At 44.8% G+C, this 27,174-nt stretch overlaps 2 protein-coding genes across 9 annotated transcripts in view; one reads left to right on the top strand and one right to left on the bottom strand.

The window, feature by feature from the left end:
- The window catches only part of bru3 (CUGBP Elav-like family member bruno 3), a 199,143-nt gene that overhangs the window by 153,390 nt on the left and 18,579 nt on the right, over positions 1-27,174 (bottom strand). For 2 of the 5 annotated variants that reach the window (XM_086910942.1, XM_086910965.1), the window contains exon 2: positions 23,045-23,116. The exons of the other annotated variants lie outside the window; for them this stretch is intronic. The gene's annotated coding sequence lies outside the window, so the exon portion shown is untranslated. The remainder of the gene's footprint in view (positions 1-23,044; positions 23,117-27,174) is intronic. 5 annotated transcript variants of the gene reach the window in all.
- The window catches only part of LOC147658650 (uncharacterized), a 129,241-nt gene continuing 128,070 nt past the window's right edge, over positions 26,004-27,174 (top strand). For all 4 annotated transcript variants that reach the window (XR_015292881.1, XR_015292878.1, XR_015292882.1 and 1 more), the window contains exon 1: positions 26,004-26,021. Coding sequence is in view for 1 of the 4 variants with exons in the window: in XM_086910980.1 (XP_086767106.1) it covers positions 26,013-26,021 (9 nt within the window). In the remaining 3 variants the exon portion in view is untranslated. The remainder of the gene's footprint in view (positions 26,022-27,174) is intronic.

The raw sequence follows: 27,174 nt of genomic DNA, 5'->3' as shown, positions 1-27,174 counted from the left end.
GAGGAAGGGCGAGGAAACGGAGAAACGGGGGAGGCGCAGCACACCTCCTGTACCTTTCAATTTGCGAGGCAATATTTTCGGGCTGAACTCGTTGGCTGAGTTGGGTGTTTTATAAGATCGTTACACAGGTTCCGCTAATCTTCATCCTAGCCGCAACCTTCTGGCAAAGTGCCCTACGGGAAAATATTGTTCCACCGGTCTTATCCCCCGAATCCTTTGGAGGAGGCGGCATTCCCTCCCCCGCCTCCCACGGTGTTTACAGTGCCGGTTGTACCGACCAGGAATTTCATATTCTCAAAGTGAGAAATTTACTGTATTCCTTACTGGAAGCAAGGAAGCAAGGAATTGGTTGCCAAATAGATGGAGGAAACGAGAGGGTAACAAAGACGGGCCCGATGATATGTCCCGTTGATATTCTCTTCCTCGTGCGTTCGTGCGACGTTTTATTATTCGCCTCACAATTCTTTCTCGAGTCGCTTTTTCAAATTCGATCAAATCCAAGAGCCAATTTCCTAGGACGATCTAATTGATGATGAAGAACGAAGGTATTAATCTCGAGCGATAACACCAACTGGTGCCGTTTAAGTAATAAAAAAAGGCAGTTTCTCGAATCTTCTCCCCGGATTCAGCTACTTTACGAAGGGCGATACACCTCTTGGTGGTGTCGTCGCGCTCCGCTCCCCCCCCCCCTACCCTCTCCCCCTCCGTTCCTTTTTCCCTTTTTTCTTCTACCAGTGGCAAGCAAGAGGCGTAGAATTACCCGGGGAATGAATGGGATGAAGGGAACGAGAGAGAGGAGAACAAAAGAGCCGTAGGCGCAATGGCGCGTTTACACATGGCATTCACCCCCATTAATGCGCCATTCGTCGTCGCGGAGTACCATCCTCCGGAATTTCCTTTTTCTCCTCCATTCCCCTCCAATTGAAAAAGAGAAAGAAGAGAGAGAGAGAGAGAGAGAGAGAGACGCAGGAAGAGACGACCACGACGACGAAGGACCTTCCGCGTCGAATCATGGGTTTATACGAACCCGTGAAAGAAGCCTTTTGTCCCATTAATCGCGGCGGCCATAATGAATTCTCTCGTGAAACTCTCGTGATGGGATCAGAGGAATCGAGCGAGGAAGAAAAGAAAGGAAAGAAAGAAGCGTTTTCGTTCGATCGTACTATCTTTGCGATTTCCAATAATCGAGAGAGGGAGGGGGGGGAGGGGGGCGCTCGATACACGCGCGCGCACACACACACACACACACACATACACGGTGGGAGAGAAGATGGTACGGGCGCAGCGTCACGTCGCACGGAGTTTAATGACCGCGGATATCTCGCAAACATCACGTACCACGAAATACGCGAACGTGACCACAACGTCAAATGATCGCAGGACCACCCTTCCGCTGGAATTCGGGGGGCAAAAGTTGAAGCACGAGTCAATGAATGCCACGAACGCGCAGAATCCAAATAAATGTCCAACTGTGCTGCCCGGTGTTTCTTTTTCCTCCTTTCTTTCTTTCTATTTTTTCTTTTTTTTTTTCTTTTTCGAAATATCGAGACCGAAAGGATTTACTGTACTACGTATTTCGCGTTAATCGAGCGGATTATCGATATTTTAAAATTCTGTGTACGAATCCCATATATATATATATATATGATTAGACGGTTTTTGAAGAAGAATTATCGAATTCGAGGAAGACATTCTGTTTGAAAAGAGAGATATATTTAAAATTCCTAGATACGCGGATTTTCGTTATTTTTCGAGGACCGTTCTCAAATTTTCGAAATATTTAACGATGCATTTTCGACATACGCTTCGCCACGGTTCAAAATCAATACTCCATATTTACAACGTATCGAGTACTTTGCAAACACGGAAAATAAAACATCCATTGCCATTCGCAATCGAATCCGCGTAAAACTTTTTGCGTTTGAGCACATATTGAATCTAATCCCATCTCTAAGGCTGGCCTTTTCCTAAAAAATTTTCCCCGAAAAAGAAGAAGAAGAAGAAGAAGAAGAAGAAAAAGAACTCTCTCTCTCTTTCTCTCTCTCTCTCTGACAGCGCGTAAATTATGCAGGATGTATCTTGGTGGGGGTGGAGGGTGGCATTGTGGGTCGTCGACGAAGTGTAAGCATCTGTACAAGCGGGGAGTGCCTAGGCGGAGCTCAAAGCCTGGCGGCACGCTCCAAGTCGACTTTTTGCACGACCATTGCAACAGTTGGCCCCTTTAAGGCGCTACAAGAGCCGCATGCCTGCCTCCAACTACGAGTCTCTCCCTTTAACGCGTTTCATAAGCAATTACTCGGCTCGGCGTCGTTACTCATACTTGTTCGAGTATGGAGGCAGGGGTTGTTCGAGCAGCAACAGGCCCGTTTACTGCAACTGGTCGTCCTCTCGAGCCTCCTCGATATATCTCACCGACGTCGCTGAAACACAATCTTTCTCGTCGATTAAGAATTGGTGGAAAATTCGGGGAGCGAGTTTTGTTCTTCCTGGATTTCGATGAAATGGTGGAGAAACGGTGGATTCGTAGCAACAGTTTGCCCTTTTAAGAGAAGAAAGATACGTTACGCTCGACGATTGTCTCAGTTTCTAGATAGTTACAGATCGCCAATCTTCCAACCAATCTTCCGGTTTAGTATACCTATTCGTGACACGAGCGTGTCGATAAACTTTATCAACACTTTTCGAGGAAACGAACGACATGTTTGAATGGAAGGAGGGGGGGGGGAGGCGAAGAAAGATATTAAATTTTAACAAACTTTTTTCTTCCTCCAAAGTTCCAAAGTTTTATCTTTTTTTTTTTCTTCGTATTTTCGACGCAACGACGAAACGAGAGAAGAGAGAAGAAAAATCGTCCGGATCCGAATACTTTGGAAAAGTACGTTTCGTCGAAAGAGTTTCTCTGAAATCTCTGAAGATGTTGTTGGATTAAAAGTTGAAGGAAGATGGTCAAAAATCGGTTGTTTTTCACCGAGCTGAAAGTCGACCAAGAGACCTAACCGTCTCGTTCATTGCCCGGTTTAGCACCACTTTAGTCTGAATATTCATAGCCGGCCCCATCTCTGTCCCTCGAGCAAATATCACTCGAAAAGTTCAACAGAGCTTTTACGTCAACTGCAAGAGTAGTTAGAGTCGCTGCTTCAACCTGCTGTGCCTCGACTGGAAACGGACATTGACCATCGGTTAACGAGATAGTTGAATAGAAACATTTCCAAGAAATGTCACCCGTATTACCAATTACCAATTAATGATAATCTGTTTCCCTTTCTCCGCCCAAAGTCAAAGTTTTTCCGTAAACGAACGTGCGTTCCGCTCCCCCCAAAAAAGAAAAAAAAAAAAAAAAAAAAAGGAAATAACATCGATGGAAAGATGGAAAAATCGTTTCCCCGACGAACACCAGCATATCGTTGAACGCGTACGAGCCAGCAGTAAACGTAGAAACGCGTGGACAACCGATAAACAAACAATCAGCCCCCGAATTGCCGTACCTAAATTGTCCTGCGCTCGAACACGCAGTCGTTGTAATTACGTAGCCACGCGCCATGCGCGCCATTCCTCTCCAGTAATTACGAGGTGGAGGGTGCAGCGCAATCTCGAGTAATTTTTGTGCCCGATGGAGGGCGAGAGAGAGAGAGAGAGGGAGAGATCCCAGGTTTCTTGCGGCGCGACACTCGCCCTCGTCGACGTCGAGTTATTTCATCTCGTCACTTTTACGTGTCCTCCTCCTCCTCCTCCTCCTCCTCGCTTCATTTGAGATGCACTGCCGCAAAACGTGGACTGCCGGGTCGAATGCGAATCCAATATCGGAAAACAATTTCTCTCTTGGAAGAATTTTAGCGCGGCTTTTCAACCCACCCAGTGGCTTTCTCCCCCGGACCGCTCTTTCTTCATCCACCCTCCTCCAACCTCTTCCTATTTTTCTGTTTCCGGCGTACCGTTTTCTCGATACCACCTTTAAACCACCCTCGTTTCTCCTCTCCGTGAAAAGAGTGGTCCACTCGCTCGCTCTCCCGTGACTTACGATCCTCTCGCTGGTAATAACGATAAACGGTTAACGGGTCGCTTTATCGCCCCTCTCCTTTCACGATTAATCGGCGAATTAATTTTTATATGATCTGAGGGGGATACGTTTTTATTATTTTCCATTTTTCGATGTTTGCCGATTTAGGGTTAATTAATTAATATCTGCTATTTAGTTGTTCGGTTCATTTTGGTGGAGAATTGTGTGAAATCTACGTGTAAGAGATTTGTCGATTAATCATCGGAATGAAAGGGAGAGGGAGGATCTCTGTAACTAAAGAGGAGGAAATATCTGGTTAGAACGATCGCTAAAAGTTGGCCGGACGTTGGAGGAAGCTGGCCATGAAGTACACTCGTTTATAACGGGGCGGGAAACAAAATTAAATTGTAATTGCGCCCATGTATATAACGGCCGCGGTGCCGCCTAGGTAAGCGCCCTGCCGACGACAACTAATTACATTTAGGTGCCTCACTTTTGCCACGACGCGGAGTAATTGCCTTGGGTAGTCATAATGAAAAAGTATCGATTGTTCTTCCCGTTGTTGCTCTCTCTCTCTCTCTCTCTTTCTCGTCTCTTTTATCCGCGAGTCTTAATTGGCAAGCGTATTAAACCGTTTAAGAGGATCTTCAAGAGGGAGACCGAATTCGTGAAAAACGGCGCGAGTGAAACAAAATAATTGGAGGCTCGATGGATCGTTTATATATATTTGTAGAACGTAAGAGCGCTTCGATATATTCATTTCGATATAATTTTCAAATATAATTCGATGAAACGTGTTCCAACGTATTATCCCTTAATCCGTTTATTAATATTGCCGCGTCGATATCGAGTCGTATATATATATATATATATATCGTTCAAATTATCTTGACGTTGTTCTCTTCTTTTCGATACTCGGCACTCGGATGAAAATTCCACGGGTAATCCGTGCGAGTAAATGGGATGTTCAATCGAAGCAAGTGATCAGTACTTTTTCCAGCACTTTTTAATCGGAAAGATATTTCGGAATAATTTTTATAAAAGTAGAAATTTAATAACAAACGACTCGAGATTTATTTGTAATTTATATATATATATACACGCGAAATAATTGCGAGGATGAGGGTGGAGCGTTGAGCAGACTGATTTTTACGCTCGTTGGATCCGGTCGAGCGAAATACACCGAAGGAGAAGAGGAAGAATTATCATCCGCACGGAAAGCACGGTTTTAAGTAGAGAAGAGGAGGGCCGCTGCAGAGACAAGGTGCTAATGAAATAGTCGGTTATGTTTTAAGTACTGCTGCTTAATGTACATTTCTGCTCGTTTCGCGGCACCGAGCCGAAACTTTCGGTTTAACTTGCGCCGACCGAGCCAAGTCCCCCCCCTCGTAATCTGGAAATTGCCGGTGATAAAAGAGACAGCCGAAGAAAGAAAAACAACGAACTCGTCCTCCCAATTGTCTCGACAATTGCACCTTCTGATTCTCGCGAAATCACCAATCACGTAAAATCCGAGAAAGATTGAAGGGGATCTGGAGGAGAATAAAGATGAGAAAACGATGATGGAATAGGACCTGCTTGGATAAAAATCGTCAGCAGGTTGGAAAAGTTTGGCGAGGCCTAACTCGTGGCAGCTTAAGGGGTTAATAAGATATTTAGTTTACCAACATTTCGAGGGGTGTCTAGGGGCTGAGCGAGGGCTGGCGGTGGGGGCAGACCATGGTCTAAGAGACTTAGGAGCTAGCGGTCACCCCTTGAGTGCATTCTCCTGTTCCACGGTGTCTACCGACGCTTTAGGCTTTCAAGATCATTAATTTAAGGCTGCTGCTTCCCGATTCTCTCCACGCTCTTTCCACCAGGCTCGAAAGAAATCCCCCACCGATTATCAAACTCGATGATTTTCTTCAAAAATTTTCTCCGAGAGAACTGCCCTCCTTCCATTCGAAAAACCCTTTAACCCCGTGTTGCTCTGCGTCATTTGCACACCGACGGGAGGGGAAACTTTCCGTTTAACTTTGCTTGTTTAGAGAGGAATATTTACGAGTTTGGGAGAGGAATCGCGTTACAGGGCGTTAAGTAAAATTGGCGTCGCGTGATAAATCTTGTCGCGATGATGGATATATATATATATATACACACGTAAGAAAGAAAAAGAATATTCTATTCTACTTCGTGCGAGCCTATCTAAAAGACACGAGTGTAAATCGATCGATCGGACCATTCCCCTCCTCCAGCTCTCGAGCCATTCATCGAGGCGTACTCCGGCATTCATGATATTCCGCACGATTGCGGGAGATGGAAGAGCGCATCCCAACTAACCCACTTGCAAGGAGGCCGGAATTAGCATCTCCGTTAGCCGTGGGGGCCGTTATAACGATACCCATCTTTCTCCGTGCAAGATATATTTCCTTAATTATCGCGCGAGAGGAGCGTCGTAGAGAATACCTTGTATCTTTCCTTTCAAACAGATTATTCGTTTCTCGTCGAAACCCATTCTCGATCCTCGCCTTTCACGAAGAGGAAAAACAATAGTTTTGTAGTTTTGGTCGTTCGTGGAACGATCGGCTAACGACCGGTTCGTGTACAATCGCTCGCTTGCTTCACCGACTAGGAGGGGAGTTTTATCGCTCCCCGTTTATGATCGGGATTAATGGCGGGTCGCGATAACGTTGGTTGGAAGAATTCTTCCACGAATTGTTCGTTTCCATTATGGAAGAGCCGAATCCAAAGAGTTGGAAGCGTAAAAAAGTTGGAAGCGACGAATTTCTTCTTCCGCCGAGTCGATTGACAAACCCTTTGGCGCGTAATAATAAGCAAACACGCGAACTATGTTGGGTGGGAGAGAAGTTGGTGACACAAGGCGGCTCCCTGCCTCTTGCCAGTCTTCTTTGCGCGCGCGTTGACGTCGTCCTTCCCGGCGAACTGGATGAAAACTTGAAAATAGTTTCGCCGGCCGAATGAAGGCATCGGAAACCGTGGAAAGGCGAATCGTAGAAAGAAGAGGAGAGGAGCGTCATCAAGGCGTCCTCCCCTCTCTCTCTCTATATCTCGTCCCCCGTGCTCGCCCCCGAAATGTAAGCGAGCTTGGAATACCAAGCCGACTGCAAAGTTTTTAACTAAGTTTGGCGGTCGCCTGTGCACCGTGTTCCCACCATCGCCTCCTCCTCCTCCTCCTCCTCCTCCTCCCTTTCGCCTTGATTCTTTTCAACGGCCGCCGCCCCCCTCCCCTCCCCCATGAAACTTATCCGAATAACGAGGCGAAGAGGGAGGGGGATGATTCGAAAACGAATCGTTTGATTCGCTCGTTTACCGGGGATAAACTTTTTTATTGCTCCTCTATCGACGCGAAAAATGATCGATCGGCGAGAGGGAGAGGGGTGGGGAGGATGAGATACGAAATTATTTACCTCGTCTTCTTTATCCAGAGGAAGGGATGAAAAATTGTGATGCGTACGCGCTTATTACGCGATTTCGTGTTTGTTATTAATTCGGGAGGATGAATCGAACGGAAACGTTCTCTTCCTCTTATCCTTATTTTCCACGGTTACGGGGAAGGAGAGTAATTTCTCTTCGTGAAAGGTCGATCCGATAATGCTACTCGAATCGAACATCGCGATGTTTAGCAGACAAGCAGAGAGGCGCGAGGGATTTCGAGGCGAGATGAAACAGGAATTTCATAATTAAGTTATCAATTGCAGCTATTTCCAACGGTCAATTATCGTCAACGCGAACGAGCTTCGGTCTTTTTTTTTTTTTTTTTTTTTTTAATTATTTACTCGTCGATTTTCCTCCGCCTCCTTCGTCAGAAATGAAGGGGGTTGAAAACGAAAGGGTGTGTTCGGTTTCGGTTTATATATATATAAAGAGGTGTGCAACTCGAGGTGTGCTCGATCGAAGATGGGAGGATGATTAAAAATATCGATTTCTTTTTTTTTAACAACTCGCTCGGTAAAAAGTTGCGAATGTTAGTAAAAGAATGATAATTGTTCAAATCAATTTCCTGGAATACGAATTAATCGGTTCGTGATAATAAGGCACGTTCGATAAATTAACAAGTACTTGTTCGAGCGTGAAATCGGGTAGAGGCAATCATTAAAATCGGTTTTTATTTCCATCACTCGTGATTCAACAATTTAACTCGTGATTTTAGATGGAAATAAAATCGTCACCTTATTACTCTTAGTTATTCCGCGTGGCGATATTATCCGATCGTAAAATACAAATTATTATTATTATTATTATTATCCGAAATATTATCGACTCGTGTTTAATTCGGACACGATTTTCCGCCTGGAAAAGTTTCCGGTTAGTTAGACGTTTGATAATAAAGATACGATCGTAATAAAATTAAAACACGTTCTTCTTTAACGCGATGAATTTTTCATCAATCCGAATTTCTCGTACACTTGGATTTATATACGAGCGATAATATTTCTTCCCTTCTCTCTTCTCATTCTCATTCTCATCTTGCATTATATAAATCTTTTAATCCGAAAAATCAGACTTTTTCCCCTTTGATTGAAAAATCCGTCTGCACGGATATGTCTCTCTCGATAAGTGGCTCCCGTCTCTGTCTATGACATATTTGAACCGCGTGACGAGACGTCGATATTTAGGTCGATGACGGTTTTGTCGGATGATCGAAAAAAATCGAAAGATCCTCGTACGCGCGTAAAACGGCAGAAGTAATTTTCAAACAATCGTTCCATTCTTCTTCGAGTCTCGAGCTCGGAAACAAGGAAAAGAAAGAAAAGTAATCGTGAAAAGCACGTTTTTTATAAATACCAGATTTGCGATTATTTCGAAACTCTATGCTCGCGTCTCGATAAATGCATCATCAACGAATACATAATTCACGTGTAATCCGTCTCTGCTATAACGTAACGTATCGCGCGTAAATAACACGGATTGAATAAGACGAGATAATTTTTAAACGCGCATTTTCATTTTGTTCCGTCATTTTTCGATCATCCTCGATAATATATTTGTATATATATACGCAACAATCGAACGAAACAATTCGATTCGATAATAATAATTTCATAAAGGATTAATCTCTCCGCTCGTTCGAATTCATCATATTTCCATATGGCCCCGAGGATTTATATTATATACTTTCGTCGTATACGTGAAAGTAATTTTCCTTCTCTCTATCCTCAATTTCTTAACGAATATTCCTAACAAATAATCTCTTACGAAACTTTGAATAATAATAATATTTCTATCCGCCACGAGACAATCAAGATAGTTTTTATCATCCATCCAAGAGCTTAGAGGAATCTAATCTCGCGAAGCGATATTTAAAAAAAAAAAAAAAAAAAAAAATGAAACAAATATTGTCGAGTCACGGTTGGAGCTGTAAGAACGAATAATGGAAGCATGGAAAGAGTGAGATCCAAACTTTCATTTTTTACAGAGCGCCTCCTCCTCCTCCGTATTTCGACGTCTTTTCGACGATTTCGATCAAGGCGTGCCCGGACAAAAGCGAGGAGGGGGGCAGGGGCCTGGTCAATACAGAGAGGGCTGCCGAGATCAATTTGCACACCGTTGCGCGTGACAGTGCTGCCAGCGAGCCAATTCACGCGGGTATAGTAATTAAACTGCGGTTTAGCGTGACCGGAGCACCTGCAGTTACCAAATTGCAAGTTATGCCGCGTGTCACTCAACGGGGCTCGCCGTTCCATGCGGGCTCCTGGGTTAAAACTGGGTGTCGAGTCGCGACGACGATTAAAATTTCTCTCTCTCTCTCTCTGAGAGAGATTCTCTTTGAGACTCTTTCTCTTCTTTCTATCACGATATTCGAGAAAAACTGGAGGGAAAGTTTACAAGCCGAGATATATCTCGTATATAATGAATGAGAAGATTTTTCGTTGCAAAAAGGAGCGGGCGAAAAGATTACATTAAAAAAAAAAAAAAAAAAAAAATCGATCTATTCGAAGTAAATGACACTTAAACCTGTGGATAAAAGGGAGGGGGGGAAACTTTGAAAAACAATCTCAAACTCAATCACTTCCGCCTCTAAAACTCTTATACCAATTTCAAACTTTATTCTCACGCGACTAATCTCCCGTGGAAGCGGCCAACACCCATTAAAAAAATAATCACCAACGTCGGGATCGTGTTTACACATTAAGAGAAGCTTCGTCGTCGTCCACTTGCAAATCGAATCGCGCGTTATTATTTTTCCTTCCCTCTCCTTCTCGTCCAATCGTTGTCGGCGAGTCGAGCTCGATTCGTTTCTCTCATTGGTCGAGCCCGTTTCGACACCGATCCATCCCTCTCTCTTCCCCCTCCTTTTCCCATCCCAATTCCCTGAAAGATCGCATTGTAATCTTCGGCTAAAGCAACGGGGTGGAACAACAATTACGGATTGTACGTACGAGAGAAGAGAAGAGAGGAGGGGTGATTTCGTGGGGGACGTGTGTACACATACACACACGCGCGCGCGCGTCTGCTGCGTGTAAATCAATTGTCGTGGTAACCGCAAATCCTCGGCGTGACGATGCCTCCAAGCACGAGGGGAGGAGCGTCTCTCCTCGAGGAAGGTGTGAAAGAGTGCGGTGGAATTTTGAGAGATCGATTGCAACGGTTGTATCTAATCTAATCTGACAAGGTGGAAACAAAACGGTTCCTTTTTATCGAAGAGCATCTCGTTAAAAAATAACGGGGTAAATAAATATCAAAGCGACGACGACGACGACGACGACGATGATGATGATGATGATGATATCGTTACCACCACCTCACCATCTTCCAGTACCACCATGGTTATTTCTAGGCGCGATCGATTAATCGAACGAGACTTGAGCACACCAGGCCTGGCCACACCTGGTGCTCGTCCATCACGCTCCTACAACGCAACGTACTTTCACACACACACACACACGCACACAGCGAGTAGAAAACTTTCTCCTCTTTCAACGGTGCTGCGTTCGTTAATAATCGATTATGAAAGATGACGGTTTCCTTATTGTTTCGTGGAAACTTTAAATTTATCGTAAAGTTAGCCCGCTTTTCGAATTAATCCATCGTTTGGGAAAGAGAGAGACAGGCCCAATCACTCCATGAATCGCGTCCCCATTTTTCAAATTCACTTTCGTTTCGAAAAGGACGTTTTATGAATCAAAGAGGCAGGTTTGCAACCGGTGTTGTAATTTTGCCAGCTCGAGAAGTAAATCGAGGAGCGAGAGTGGGTGAGAAGGAGCTCGAGCGAGTGGGATAGGAGGAGGTTATCGTCACTATATCACCGGCAGGGTCGTTCCCGAGATACCTAAGCTGCTCCCGCACGAAACTTTATTGCAGGGTGAGCCAATTATAGGTCCGTGGCCGGCACCGTGTATCGAGTACTTTCGAGCAAGTGGACTCGACGATACACTCGACTCGAGAATGTATCGTGCCACTCGAACCATTTAGCCAATGATAAGGGAAAGGGCGAGGATTGTCCAACTGTTCTTTTCTCTCTCTCCCTCTCTCTATAATTCTTCACGAAACGAATATCAAGAGTAGTCATCCTACATCCCTCCACCGAGAATTATTCGTCGAAAAATAACTTCCTCCTCCAGTTTCGAGAATTCATCCCTGGGACAGGTTGTGGAGCTAGCCCCAAGCCAGGAACCGAATCTCTCTCCTAGGCTCGACAAGGGGCCAGGAGAAACGGCAATAAACGTCAGGGGTGGCCGTGGTAATTAAAACTAAAGATCCAAGCCGGAAAAACAACAGTTAGTAGCCGGGGAAAACTGTGGCGCGATCCACAGGAAGGAAAGAATAACCGGAAAGACGGAGGAGGAGGGAAAGGAAAGGGTAGGGGTTGGGAAAATTGACCGCCAATCCCGCCGAGTGAAATTAGAAAACGGGGTGGGAAGATTGAAATGGACGGTATCGCGGTTTCGCGGAATTCTCATAATTCTCAACAATTTTTCCCAAGATTACGATAAACGGGGAAATAACGAATCCTCGTCAAATATCCTTTTCCTTCTTCTTCTTCTTCTTCTTCTTCTTTCGATGCGAGCACACGAAGGGAACGAAATAATGATAAATCATTTGTTTTGTAGGTATATTTATTCGTATCGCTCCGGAGATTGCCCTTTAACAGTAACGATGGATCGGAAGAAGATTGCGAATAGGACAAGAGTCGTGATCCTGGAAGATTTTCCCTTCGCTAAACAGTTCTATCCGTTATAATGCAATCCGGGAAGCTTTGTGCAAATGGCCAAGTGAAAGCAAAGCTCAAGACGCCGCCGTTAAGGATGGGAGAAAGAAAAAGCACAGTGGAGGATGGAAAGGTAAAGTTACTTTATGTTTCTTAAGTTTCCTTTTAGCCGGGGCAAACCTAAGTCGACTGTTCAACCCCGTAACGTTACTCCCCATATAAATGCAAAGGGATCCACGGATCTTTCGTGTCGTTAACGTGCCTTTTCCTCTTCACCCTTTCCACCCTAGCCTTTACCTCTCCTCTGTTCGCGTCACTTTGCGCCAAGAAAGCGGATACGAGTTTGTCGAAACCAGAAACCCATTAAAATCTGCAAAGACGGCAGCCTTGGCCAGGGCCAAAGAAATTTAACGGCCTTTTATTAGACTACCGGGTATAAGGAAAGGAAAACCGACTTTTCTTTTTTCGCAATTTGCAAAAATCAAATAACATTTCTTATTTATATATATATATATACTTTGCTCCCTTTAAAAATATTTTCAAATTTCCCAAGAAATTTTCCAAGAAATTATCGGAAAATCTATATTCAACGATGATAAAGCGATCGAAGAAATTATTATTTAGTAAAAAAGAAGAAGAAGAAGAAGAAGAGAGAAGCAGAGAAACGAGATCGAAGGCTTGCGAAGGAACATGCGATTCGCCGTTGCTAATCTGCATCTGTCGAGTTGGGAACGTGACGCCATTGAATATTTAAGACGACCGAAGCAAGAGCAGCAACCTGCGCCACTGTCAATGTTGCTGCTAGCAGATTTCCCTCTCTCCACCTCCTCCCTCGTGTTCCTCTTTCCACCACCTGCAATGATCTAGTCCCGTTCTTCGAGTTCGTAAGAGGTAAACCTCGAGACTTCCTGGTTTTCATATGCAAATATAAGACCAGTACGAAGCCATTTGCAACGAGCCGCTTGCTAACTTTGCAGAAACGCGGCTCGGAGTTAACTCGTGCAAGCGTTACACCTATGTACGTGGCCTCGTTCCCGTATCTCTCCCGTGCCATACCCCGAGTCTGGAGTGGATGGGCATCGAACGTTAGGCTTAAAACTGGAAACTACGAAAAGTTTCAAATGCAAAACGATTATGCATAAAAAATACTGGAAAAAATCTTCTTCGATCTTTGTATCTGACCGTGCAAGTAACGCTTACGAGAATAGCGGCGTTCGTGGCCATCTGGCGGCGTGATCGGTCCGCCTAGTAGTATCGCTCGGTTATAGATCAGGCTATCGATGGCGCGATTGTACGTGATAATCGTGTTGCAGAAGGTGACTCGTAGGTTGAATAAAAATTCAAGTTTCTCGAAGTTAGCGATGTTTTAAAGGTCTTGATTGAACGGAGACCAAAAACAAACGGGAGGAGGGGAATTGGCGAAACCGAGCACATCTCAATCAACCGTTAATCGTCATCTCTGAAGAGGAGAAGAAGAACAAACTGGAAGTTTGGGGGATTATTTGCAAGCGGAATAAAGTTAACAGGGGATCAATTGCTACTACTTTATTTTCTTGGAAGAATCATTTCTCTCTTTTTTTTTTTTTTTTTTAGGACGTTATACGTTGTCTTATCGAGAGTTGAACAATAGTTTCAACGTTTTTTATCGAAATATCCCGAAATAGAAGAAACGCAGTTTTAAAAATTATACCTTGTACTACTTTTTGGTCGTTACATACAAACGCCTATCTAAGCGCGTCCTTTATCTCCTCTTTTCTTTTTTTTTTTTTTTTTCATTTTTTATTTTCTCGAATGTCAAAACAATTTTTTATACCGGCAATATTTTCACTATATGCGCAATAAATTCCATGCGCCTCTATAAATAAAAGCTGGTGGTATCAGGTTCGGACATCATGGTGGCAACGAGTACGTATTCTTCATCCATGATGGCAGAGAGAATGAATCACCAACCTTTCAACAATTTTTAACCTAAAATAAAATTCCTTAAAAACAGCCCTCCCCTCCACAATTAAATCCATCGTAAATTATATTCACGCCCTTATTCTTCTCTCCTAATAAATATAATATATCGGATTACGATCCGTTATTAACGCGTAATCGATCCCGATTAAATTTACGAGCGGTACAAGGAGGGGAGGGGAGGTGGCGAAGCCTACTCGATCCGAAAGAACGGAACGGAATTGAAATTATTCGGGGCCGCTATCGGGGCAACGTCGTAACAACAAATTAATGGCGGTGAACGGGGAGGGGGGGGGGAGGGGGGGATGGTGGATGGCGGCGGATAGCAGGCGGTGGAAGAAAACAACGGAACTGGTTGTCGCGAGGAGGGGGGGGAGGGGGGCAAAACAGAAAAGCGGGGAAAATCGATCGTAACTTTGACGACTTTGCAGTCAATTTGAACGCCGATGAAATACCTATTTCCTGTACGGAAAAAGGGCTGCTGCGAGTTGGGCCGGGGAGGAGGAGGGCCGGAGGACAGGAGTGTTGTTTTCCGTCGATAAATTCGACGATGGAATCGAATGAGAGGGAGTCGTCGTCGTCGTCGTCGTCGTCGTCGTCGTCGTCGTCGTCGTCGTCTGAGACTGGAGAGTGGCGCGGCGCGGTTGCTATCGTAGCACGAACACGATCGTAAAAGCGCTTACGCGACGTTACGCTCGAATTGAGTGGAGCGTGTAGATACAGAAGAAGAAGAAGAAGAAGAAGAAGAAGAAGAAGAAGAAGAAGTACGACGATCCGTAAAGTTTCTCTCCACCCTCGTATTTTCATAATCGTCCCTCCCTGTATGCGGGTACGGAGAGAGAAGTTGTTGAAGCTAATCATATAGGATGTTGTAATTTCTCTTTTTCGCCCTGGTTACACAAGAACGAACGAATTTTTAATCGTGGCTCGAACTGGTTGTTGCGCAATGTGACGAATCCGCGAAAGGCTCTTCGTCGAATATCTCTCATCGCGTTATTTTTCAAGAAAAAAAAAAAAAAAAAAGGATAGTTGGATCAGCAAAATAACGAACGTTTTTCGATCGAAACGTTTTAGAATTATGTTTATATTGATGCGATACAAGTTTGCGTCCGATAGAAGGGGCGGGATTATACGCGAGCAAGAGCTCTCAACGTTGTAAAGCCTCATGGAAATCTCGGCTGATTCTGCATATGTATGAACCTGCATTTTCCAGGTCACGTGAAGAGTATCGTTTGAATTCACGGACTATCGAATATTTGGAAGGGTGTGTGCGCCAGCTATAAAATCCGTCCGAGAGGAGAAACTTTTATTATTTCTCTAATTGCGATCATCGCATCATCGTGCGTTGTGTATCGATGATGGCTCGTGAGATAAAAAAAAAAATATATATATATATATATATATATATATATATATATATATATAATTCGTAAATCACAGATTTTTCTTTCCTTCGATCAGAGAGCGGTCAAAGCTCGTTCTTTTTTTTTTTATTTTCGAGGCTAGGGTTGTTGGAAGAAGACGTGGGGTGCGCAAGAGCGTGCATACTTAAAGGCAGAAAATGGAGGATGAAGATGCGAAGCGAGGAGAACGTAGAATCTCCCTAATTTATGTACAATCTTTTTGAAGAAAAATTCGCTGAAGGGCGAAGATGGTACGGGGAAAGAAGCCGCTCATGAGGCACGGAAACTTATTAAATATTTCTAGCCTATTTCATTGCATCGTGCTTTCCGCTGGACTGACATTCTTCAAGGAGAGGGGAAGGGGTGGGGGCCGTTAACTGAATATAAGCGAAGAATCTTGTTCAACGCAGACGGAGAGAAAAATCTCGTTGTTTTTTTTTTTTTTTTTTTCCCCCTCCTTCTTTTCAACGTGCAATATTCAGATTATTTACGGTGAACGAGATGCCCTCGCGTTTCAAATTATAAAACTCCATTATATCGTCATCGAAAGTGTTGATTTATGGTTAAATATTGTCTCGGGAGCAAAGTTTTTTTTTTTTTTTTCGTAAAATGAAATAAACGCGACACACGTTGTCCTATCGGTGCGATATTCTATTTATTTTTCTACGTCATATTTTTGAATACGTGCTTATCTCGTTTCGATTCCGTTGTCTACGCTTTTTTCTTTTTTTTTTAATTTTTCCAAAATTTTCCGTCGAAATTTCCTCGTATCGGCTTTTTTCTCCTTTTTTCCCCGCTGATTCGACACGAATCCAGCAGCCAGTTTCCGATGTAACCGATTGGCGACGATGGATGAAATGGATGAATTTCTCCCAATAGAAATTCGGATTTTCGATTTCTCGCGAAACGGGAGCAGTCGATTTTCAAATTAGTTAATATCCGTTTAAGAAATTTAAAAGAATTTCGTCATTGGTTGTTGCGATCGTTCACCCTCCCGAGATAATGATAAACAAAAACTTTCCCATCTGGGAGAAGGATCGTACTCGAGTACTTGTCGCATTCTTTCGCCGTGTTATTCGAAGCACGGTGCAATTAAGGTGGTTCGTTATTCGAGGGAGGGCTGCCGTATTTAAATTCTTCCACTTTTAATTGATCGAGCGTTCTTGAACGAGCCTTGCGAAAAAAAGAGAAACAAATTTTTCGCCGAACATCTCGTAAAAATAATTTAATAATCTCTCCTCCCCGATCGAACGCTTTCGAATCGAAGGATGGATTCGATGTTGATCGGCGAAAGCAGCGAAATTAAATCGAGCCACGTTCGGAGCCGACGGGTGGGTCGACACCCGTTCTAAACGCTCGCCACGGCAGAGAGTGTAGTGCTTTGACACAGGTATCGCGTCGAATAATTTGAGAAAATGGTAGAAAATTGGGAGAATTCGATGCGTGACGTTCGCCTCGAGAGGTATAAAGTGTAAATTCGTGAAAATTCGAGAAGAAAGAAAAGAAGAATGGTGGTACGATTTCTGCGAGGGGGAGGAAGAAAAAGATACGAAAGGAAGGGGAATATAACGAGGATATCGAGATTCTTTTTGGAAATTCTGGATTGAGGAATGCGCGAGACGTGCGAACGGCACGTATCACGTCACTGCCATTGGCCTCCGATTTACAACGCGATACGTTCTGATGTCGTGTCTCGAAGGGGATCGGCTCTGAATTCGTTTTCGTAAATGGGATGCGGTTACATACGCACGCCTTATATTGTTCGTTACGTAAAAAGAAAGAAGGAAAGAGAAGGAAAGGAGGAAATCTGGTCGATCGAATGGGATTAAAATTTAAAATTGTTCGATTTCCTTTATCGAGCGGAGGAGGACGGAAGAACTGTTTGTTCGCTTCTCGTACGATTTCTCGAGAGCGTTCAAAAACGGATAGAATTCCGCGAAAGTTGGGAAAAGGCACGTTTTTCAGATACCAAGATACTACTGGACTCTCCTCTCTGATTTATCATCCAATATTTGAGCGCGGAGCTTTTCAATCAAGGCTGAAGTTTACACAACAGCCCGCGGCTGCGCTCGACTTGATTCAATGGCGCGGCCGAAGCCATGTAGACGGAAACAGAGACAAACAACCCCCTAACTACCCCCGGATCTTCTTTTTCTTCCCAGTTCACGGCCTCCTGTCCATGCCCTCTTTCTCACGTCTTCCTCGGGTTTCTTAACCTCTTCCTCCGCTCGATAATAATCCGCCCATTGTTACGAGTAAATTCGAAACGATGCTTGTCAAGGAGGAGATCGTAACGAGCAGTAATCGCTAAAGTATTATACCCTTTTCAACGAAGGAGAAAGCAGAGCGTTGGAATTTCGAAATTTCGAAATCATTCGAAGACGATTAACGAAAAATTCTTTTTCCTCCGTTTATCCTCAAATTCTCCTCAGGTTTCAGGTAGGATCTCTCCTCGATGGGGGTTGGTTAGGGATAGGCAGGTAGGTGGAGATACTTGGGAGGGCGACGTCAAAATATATAGCGGCACGTGACAGCGTGACGAAAAAAATAAAGGGGTGGGGCAAATATGATGGTTGTGTAGCCTGCTATTTCCGGAAGGAGGGCCTCGTACGTGGCGAGGGGGAATGAAGGCAGGGGAGTAACGAGGGGAGCGTGACAACAAGGGGATGCTCCCCGCCTGTGATGTATCCGTTGCTATCCTGCGCGAAATAAGGTCGTTTAGCTGGCAATGCGCGTAAGTCTTTGCTGCAAGTGCACCATACGATATATTCACACCTGCATGCATCCGACCAACTGGACGTGTATCCTCGCAAACTTTCTTGCGAACCGAGCTTTCGCGAATTCGATCGTGTATTTTGTGAATAACCGATAATTATTAACGAACGGGGCGGGAATCTTTATTTACGATCTCGAAAATCTCTTATTTTCTGAAAATCCAAGGATCGATCAAACACGATAATTTATCTTGGACCCCTTCGAAGAGAGAGAAGGAGACGCTTAATCGTGGATAAATCTTTAGGTAATATTCATTGACGAAATTTTACAAAGACGATCGTTTAACGATAGCTCTTTTTAAAATGATATCTCGAGTTACTTTGTGAAAATTCAAGGATCGATGGTTTTGGATTCTTTGGAACGAGAGAGAGAGAGAGAAACTTTCCAGGACACGTTGGACCGTTTCCCGGACTGCGCCCGTTCTTGGGACCGCCGCTGGGACGTTGAATTTTATTTCAGCTTCGTAAATTATGTTTCAGTAATATCAGCCCGGCCGTTGACGTCGGCCTTGCATTATTATCAATCACGGTGACAGGGGGCTGGGAGAGGGGGGGGAGGGGGCAGGCGCGAGAGAGCGCCGCGGCCGCTCTTCCATCGCACGCTCGTCGGCCCGTGAATAAGTAATCAGAGTCTGATGAAAAGTGTCGTCGCCGCGGGAATTTATGGGCATCGGTCCGATCCGAAAGTGTCAACTCGTGCCGCGAGCAACGTGCCAACAACGTGTAACCGTATTTGCAATTTCCTTTTTTATCGCGTGAAAATTCGAAGCAACGAAATTTTTAATATTATTCCTCCGAACAGGAAGAGACTGGACAAATTTTTACGAAAACAATGTGATATCGCGAGAAGGGATAAAATGAACGCTCTTCTCGCGTTCTTCTCTCTCCTCTGTGGAAGAACTAGAACTAGAACGTGGGGGGGGAGGGGGATTAAGATGGCGAAGAAAAAAAAGGCCAAAGGACAAAGGAGCACGATAAAATCCTTTCTCCCGTTACGAAACGCGTTACATTCTAATATTAAATGCCTTTCCCGCGCTTGAGAAAGAATCCCTTGCTCTCTTTTCGCTCAAGAATTATGACTTTTCCTTCGAACAACTCTCTCTCTCTCTCTCTCTCTCTCCTCGTATACAGAGAGATCCAGAAGCAATTATGCGAATTCCTGCCTCTAATCCCGACTCGCCTCTCTCCCCCGCATTCGAATTTCCTTTGTACCCGTGAAAAACACCCGAGTGTATTTTTCCTTTTCCCCACGCCAGCGCGGGGAAATTAAGAAGCACCATTACGTGGAGGAACGGCGAGGGCATCTATCGCCGCCTTGCGGCGCTACGCGCGCGGATCCCCCACGCTAAAAAGTACAAAGGTTGACATAGAAACACTCTTAGCCGTTGAGGGTTTCAAAGAGAATAAGAGCGAGTGGGGAGGGAAGGGAAGGGAAGGGAAGGAAGGAAGGAAGGAAGGAAGGAAAAAAAGGAGGGGGGAGGGGAGAGGTTAGAGGGAGAGCGTCTGAGATAAAGGAGGCTCTTTTAATAACGGTCTCGACCGGTGTTACCGGGGGCCCTCGCGAACCTAGTGCTTTCTTAAGGCGGCCGGTAAAGTGCCCTTGGTACAGTGCTCCCGGCAATATCTTCCGATTACGGTTAAGTAAAAACCTAGCCTTAACTTTCCACCTAACCGAGGCATCCGCTCGCTCCTCCTCCCCCACTCGCTAAATCCGATAAGACGGCTTGCCAGCCGTGCTACGCTCAAAATTGCAATCAGTCGGTTCTAACTCTCTCTCTCTCTCTCTCTCTGGACGAGCCTCGAACCGAGATTTTTCTATTAGCTCCGGAGAGAGAGAGAGAGAGAGAGAGAGAGAGAGGAAGAAGAAAAAAAATTCTGGGATTCTGAATATTATATTTTATATATATGTGTGTGTGTGTGTGTGTGTGTGTGTGTGTGTGTGTGTGTGTGTTGGGTTATTTATGATTTATCCGCGTGGAAAGAAGGAAAACTCGGTCGGGTGATAAGCGTCTCTCCAAGTTGTATCTCCAAGTTGCGAAGTATGGAGGAAAGGAGGAGAGAAAGGAGAAGCGAGAGAGGGTAGAAGATCTTAATGGCGCTTATTACTCTGGTCGGTGGGGCGTCTGATATATTTCCCCTATTTTTCGCCCGTGGGGAAATCAGGCGCGTAATAGTGTATAATTAGTTATATAGTCCCTGTGTAACTTGGCCGTGCATTATGCACGATCAAAGTGACGGAGTGGCGCGGTGCCTGCAAGTGAATACCAGCCATAGCTCATCAGCCGAAGCTTGCCGAAGAAAATTAGGACGATAAGGGTGGTGCAGGCTCGTCGATATCGTATCGATCCAACGTCGTGTCCTCCCCTCTATCCTCGGCTCTATAATGCCGACCGATCGTTCAACGTAATTGAATTTGGAAGGCGAGTATCCGTAATCGCATCGACGACGATTCGAAACGACAATAAGCGCCCCCCCCCCCCACCCCTCCTCCCGTCTCCTCCTTAAACCGGTAAAAGAATCAACGATCTGTATAAACTTGGCTGGAACTGCTATACTTAGATTTTTTTTTCTTGGAACAATCCCGCCAAATAATATCCTTCGCCTGCACGCCAGGGCGTGAATTATCGCGGGGAGGGGAACGAGAAAGAGCGATAACGAAACGATAGGCCATGAAACAATTGCGGGACACGTAATACCGTCGTCATTCTCCGTTATCTGGCGCGCGAAAGGGAATAGAAAGGGGAGGGGGAGGGACACATCTTATCGAACGCAGTGGAGTGAAGGGGTTGCCGAAGTTGCGACGGGTGGATTTGCGGCAACTGGAAACCCAGGGGAGCTTCTCGATTGCCTCGTCCCGCAATTATACGTTCGAGCGGACCCACTATCTCCGTTAATGCGCCGGACTCGGAGAGAGAGAGAGAGAGAGAGAGAGAGAGAGAGAGAGAGAGAGAGAGAGAGGGGCACCGCCGTCACCGACACCTCCCGCGAAATATCGTTCCCCTCTTCCGACCTCGTGTACGATTTAACTGTACGATCCGTGCTTCGATTCCTCCTCATCCATCGCAGAGATGATCCTCGAGGAGAATTAATTATCCGGCCATTTTGAAAAATGAACTTTTTCGAAGATTTGCGAAGAGGGGGAGGAGGGGGAAGGGGGGAGGAGATAACGGGAGGTGGAAACGGAGTGTCGCGGATTAAACGTTAATTGGAACGGTCAACACGGATTAAATTCATTTTCATCCCGTAACGAAGGTTGTTAAAAATGTAATAATAAAAGGGGGGAGGGGAGGGGAGGGAGGCTGGGATGAAAATAATAATGCAAATATTTTCGTGGAAAGCGCACCGATATCCCCACCCCGAGCTCTGGTGGTGGGGATGCCCGTACGTACGCCCTTCTGCCGGATTGAGATAACATAATGACAGCATTTACGGTGAGAACTATCTACTTGCGGTACGTCGGAGTTGGCAAGAGTTAAGCACCATTTAGCTCCAATGTGCAACTCGCCTCGCATAGCTAATTTACTTCGAAAGACGGGTTCATTAATGAAAATGTAAGATTCAACGCGGTGGCAGGCCTCCAAAATCTCTTCCTCCTCCTCCTTCTCCTCCTGTCGAATCAATTATCAAGGAGAAATAGAACATTTTAGCCAGCCAAGTGAAGAAGATCTCTCTTCTTTCCTTCGAATAGACTTGATCCGATGCAAAGATGGAGAGGATGACAGTTGAACGATCAATGGGAACGACGATGGGTAAAACGTATATACGTGTATACGGTGGATGGACACACTTCGAGGTTTGACGCTTCGAGCCGAAAACCCCTTCCCTCCCGTTGGAAAGCTTTCATCGGAGAACGCGCACCCTCGCTGCTGTACGGTTGAAATGCAAACATTTCTGCGGCTCGAGTGCTGAACGCCGATCCTGAGTGGATAGTCGTCGACTATCGTGCCGCTAGATGGATCCATTGTCCTGCCGCGGTTCGAGCATTGAACCGGTCAAACGATCTTTCTGTTCGCGCCACAAGGGCGCTGATGGTGGAGGAGGGCGGAGCCGAGAGAGAGAGAGAGAGAGAGGAAAGAAGGAGAGTGCGTAGCTTCTGAACGTGGCGGCCCACGTGGATCGACCGCCGCCGTTTGTTTACACGAAAATACCGGATCCTGGGATAGGTGTTTGTCCAACCAAGTCCGGGAAATGTCCCGGGCGCGAATGGAACCGATACATCCATGGCAACGAAATTATCGATTCGCGCCGCTTCTCTCATCTGTCCTTCCGCGCCACGCTCTCCCGGTTCACGGATCATCGAGAATAAATTGTCTTTGGAAGAGCGGCTTAACGCGATCCGATCGCTTTTTCCTCGGCTAACGAATGATCGGAATATGCTGTTCCACGCGAGAGTAACCAGGCTTTTTGCAAATTGAGAAGATACGAATACCGAGTATGTAAAACCGCGTCTTTTTCTCGATAGTTGGAGGATAATTTTTCTCCCTTGGGCTCGGTCCATTCTTGTATTTAAGAGAGAAATAGCGGAGGATATAATATTCACGATGGCGTAGCATTCTCATGGAAATTCACCGCGAGAGAATTCAAAAATTCATGGCTTCCTCGCTGGCCCCGATTCGTCTTTTCAAGGTGATTCCTCGCCGCGTAATTTCGGAGGGGAAACGTGAAAGAAAATAAAAGGCGGGGCGATCGGAAGATCGTTTTAGAAGAAGCGCGCCATCGAGTCGTAAAATTTTTGAACGAAAAGTCTGCTGCGACCACTTACCCCGTATAAAGAAGAGGTATCGAATCGATGGACGCTTGGGAAGGGAGAGGCAGAGCGTCGGCACACACTTACCTGGAACAAAAATGTGGAAAGAAAAGACACGATTAATAGACGTTTCGATCGTAACGTGGCGTAATTTGCACGCGTGTCACAGTGTCGTTCGAAAGGCGGAATCCAACCTGGATGACCACGATTTCTCCTCTTCCCTTCGTCTCTTCTCCACTCTATCAACACGCTGCCTTACAGAGTTCGTTCCGTGGTTATGCGTGCGAAAGTCCGTGAGTTTAATGTCATTTCGTTCCCTCATTTGTGATTCATGAAATTCGCCCGAACTTTCCTCTTCCCTCCCCCTCCCCCCTCCCGAAGGCGAACCACTGTGATCTCATTTCAGCTGTCCCCCGGCGGGCTCGCCCCGAATCCCGAATCCACTGGATAATCGCGTAACGAAATCGATCTTCGAAACGATCTGTCCCATAATTCTACGATTCTCTCGAAAACACGCGAGTTTCGATCCAGAGAGGAGCGATTAAGCATCTTGAAGGGAGGGGGGGCAACGAGCAAATTAATTACATTCGTCTAGGATTTCTTTCGGTTCGATTAGATTACAGTTTAAATCCGAAGAAATATTCCACCATAAAAATTTCCACCTTTGAAATTTCCCCCCGGGAGGGGAGGAATGATCGAGTTAACGTGTCTTAGCGGCATCGTATTATTAATAAAACGTGTAAAGATTCGCGAGAGGGAGGAGAGAGAGGCAAGAAGCTCTCTGAACGTTGATCTTTCTTTCGTGGAAGAAAAAAAAAAAAAGAAAAGAAAAGAAAAGAAAAAAAGAATCGTAAAAAGCATAATTTCCCCGATCCAATTCGTCGATTCCATTTTTCCAAGACTAGAACTGGCTGTCGTCAAAGCGGAGTGAACGTGGTACGCACGAATCGTGGCAAATTGGAATGAAATTGAGACCTTAATAACGATATCGATCGCGTGCATTCGATAGTCTTCCATTGAGGAGGGATGGAAAAATACGAAATGTGAGGGGAGGAGGAGGAGGAGGAGGAAGGTGACGAATCGTGGAAAGACGTGTCGTAGTCGTAGTCGTCCTCCTTTATGAGAGGAAGCCAATTCGGCCGGAAGCATCTTCTTTAAAAGTTTGTATCAGGGACGAAGAAAGGGAGGAAGGAAGGAAGATTTTTCGCGAGCACGAGTGATAGACGGTACGGTGGTAAATTGTCCGTGAGGGGCTCGAGGGTAACGAAGAAGTGCCGAGAATTCAGTAATTTATCCGGAAACGGTCAGAGCCGGAGAGAAGGAAGGGGAAAAAAGAAAGAAAGAAAGAAAGAAAGAAAGAAAGAGAGAGAGAGAGAGAGAGAGAAGGAAGAAAAAAACGAAGAATTGAATCAGACCTTAATGAAAAGCCATTCACAGATCCGTTCCGCATTTTCACGAAGGCCGACTTGTACTTGACAAAATTTACTTATCGACTGAACGGAGAACAAGTTTCCACCGCCGCTTCCCCTTCCATTCTTCCAACACTCTCTCTCTCTCTCTCTCTCTCTCTAGGATATCAAGTATATCCTTTGCCAATATTTTCTCTCTCATTCGTCGAAAAAATTGTGATAATTATTCCTCGTAAATCTTTTATTATTATTATTAATCTCCTTTTTCTTTTTTTTTTTTTTAAACTCACCGCGAATGTTTAAGAGATAAAACACCCCTCGCCGCGTTACGCGCGCACAGACTGTATTTTAACGCTTGCGCGCGTTAATTTATGCGTGCTAAATCAACGAGAAGAGAAGAGAAGTAATCAAGAATTCCGGGCGCGCCAGGCCCGAGATATTTTTCCCTGCTCCCCGAGTTTACAAATTCTGTAATTCTGCATCTCGGTTTACCGATACCGAGACAGGGAAATTCGTCGACTCGTCGATGAGAAAAAGGAATAATTCTTCGAAATTTGTAACGTTTCGTCCGATGATTGGAACGAAACGAAACGAGGCGATTTTTAAAATCCGAACCCAAACAACAACCCCCCTCTGTTCGACCGATTTTCGTGGAGAATCGAATCTATCTAACTCGCAAACTCGGTTCTCACGATCCTCTCCAACACGGAATTATAAAATAAATAACGGTTGATCGAATGATTATTAAACGCCTTGATCCGATCAACGTGGTATAATAATTAACCACGGTGGAGCATCCTTCCCCCCGTTAAACGCCAAGTCGGAGTGGAGGGGGATCGTTATTTTCGTTTACCTTCCGGAAAGTCATAATCAAGCGAGAGAGAGAGAGAGAGAGGAGTCGTTGGAGCGTCGTTGACAGGTGGTAATAAAGTGTTCACGGTTACGAAGCGAAAGGCGCCACGAGCAGCAGCCGCCCGTAGGCCGCGTGGTGGTAACGAGAGAAACTGCGTTCATTTGGCAGTGTTTGTTCTTGCTCGCCCTTCCCAGGGGGATCCTGACGCCGGTCCGGGGGAGCCGCGCATCGATGTTGTGACTTAATTATACGCCATTCAGAGGCGTGTCTGTTGCACAAACCGCTCGTCCACCACCGCGGTATCCTCCACGGAGAGTGGACTTCGGAGAGTGTTGCCGCGCTCACGTCCCGCGGATCCGCGTATAAGATATGCAATTAAACCCCGACCGTTTCGTCGGCGTGAAAAGCGGCGGCGTCCGTCTCGGCAAAGTGTGTTAGCCCGGCAACAAGCGTGTAATCATCGGATATATTATTGCATAATCGATCGATCGAGGCCGCTTGAATCGGCGCCGAAATTCTCTGACTGACGTTTCGTACAAGGTTTTTTCTTAATGATGATGATTTTTAAAATAATATTTAAAGTTATAAGTTCGTGTGGATTACTTTTTCTTTTTTTTTTTTTTCAGTAAACGTGGTTGACTGCACTTGAACACACACGTGAGACGAGAGAGAGAGAGAGAGAGAATGAAACGTTCGAGCATTTCGACGATTAATTAAATCAATGATTAATGTAAGTTGACGGATGTTTTATTATTATTACTGGGGGGGGGGGGAGGAAATATCTGGTGTATGGTACGAGAGAGCATCGTATCGATGAATTATTCATAAGTTGGTTTCGCGATGTTTGTTGTGACCTAAGCACACGTTGCAATTGGGAGGAGATAAGGGCAGGACAATGAGCAGCAATTTGAAGGCATCCTTAACGATAAGTATCTCGTTACGTTGGGAGTTATGACGAATTTGGATACGGCAAGATATCCTTGAGAGAATGACTGCTATTATCGTATCTAATAATAACGACAATAATAATAATCGGCCGAGGAGATACTTTGATCGTGGATAAAGCAAACGAATCGCCAAGTTTTTCACGGCGGGCAACAATTTTTCAAAAAAGCGGGGGATCTTAATTGAATGCACGCGATTTTAAAAGTTAATCAGAGTGCAAAGATATACGGTATGGTGTTGTTACGTGATTATGCGTGTATTCGATATAAAATTTCGTTAAATTTCGAAACAACTTCAGAGTTGTTGCAGTGAATTAAGTAACGGAAAGGGGAGATAATTTTTGAGTAATTAATGCCCGTAATTATACAATTATTATACGTTATTGCGAAAGAAATATTAAAGTTCAATATTTCGCGTATTAGCTTCGCGTTGGTATTAACCGTTGGAACACAATTATATCTTCATCTTTTTAACATGCTGAATATATAATTTGCTCCGCAACTTCCAACAACAACAATAATTTATCTCTCGACCAATTTTTGCATAATTAGTATTCGATTTCATTTCCATTTTAAAATAATTATCATTCGGCGCATTCGTATCTACGGAAAAGATGATAAATTTATATTTAAAAAAAAAAAAATTTACAATTCTGGAACATTTTGTTTAAAATCTCGAATAATCTTTCCCCCCTCGAATTTCTCTGACAATTAATCAATTCCTCGGCAAATTTCCTTCAAACCATTTCACACACACACACACACACACACACAAATTTTATTCATTCATCCGTTTCGAAATACGAGAAACGAGACTGAAAAGAGGGAGAACAGATCTCAGCTATGCAAAAAGACCTGTATTATCATCCAGATCGTAAAACTGGATCCTTTGAGCTTCCTCCATCGTCTCTTCGCTTGAAAAGTATCCTCCTTCCCCCT

This window comes from Apis florea, unplaced genomic scaffold (assembly GCF_048593485.1).
Source record: "Apis florea isolate Af1SG1 unplaced genomic scaffold, ASM4859348v1 contig_1789_pilon, whole genome shotgun sequence".
In the NCBI taxonomy this organism is placed as follows: Eukaryota; Metazoa; Arthropoda; class Insecta; order Hymenoptera; family Apidae; genus Apis; species Apis florea.
This window is presented reverse-complemented; position numbering and strand designations above follow the sequence as displayed.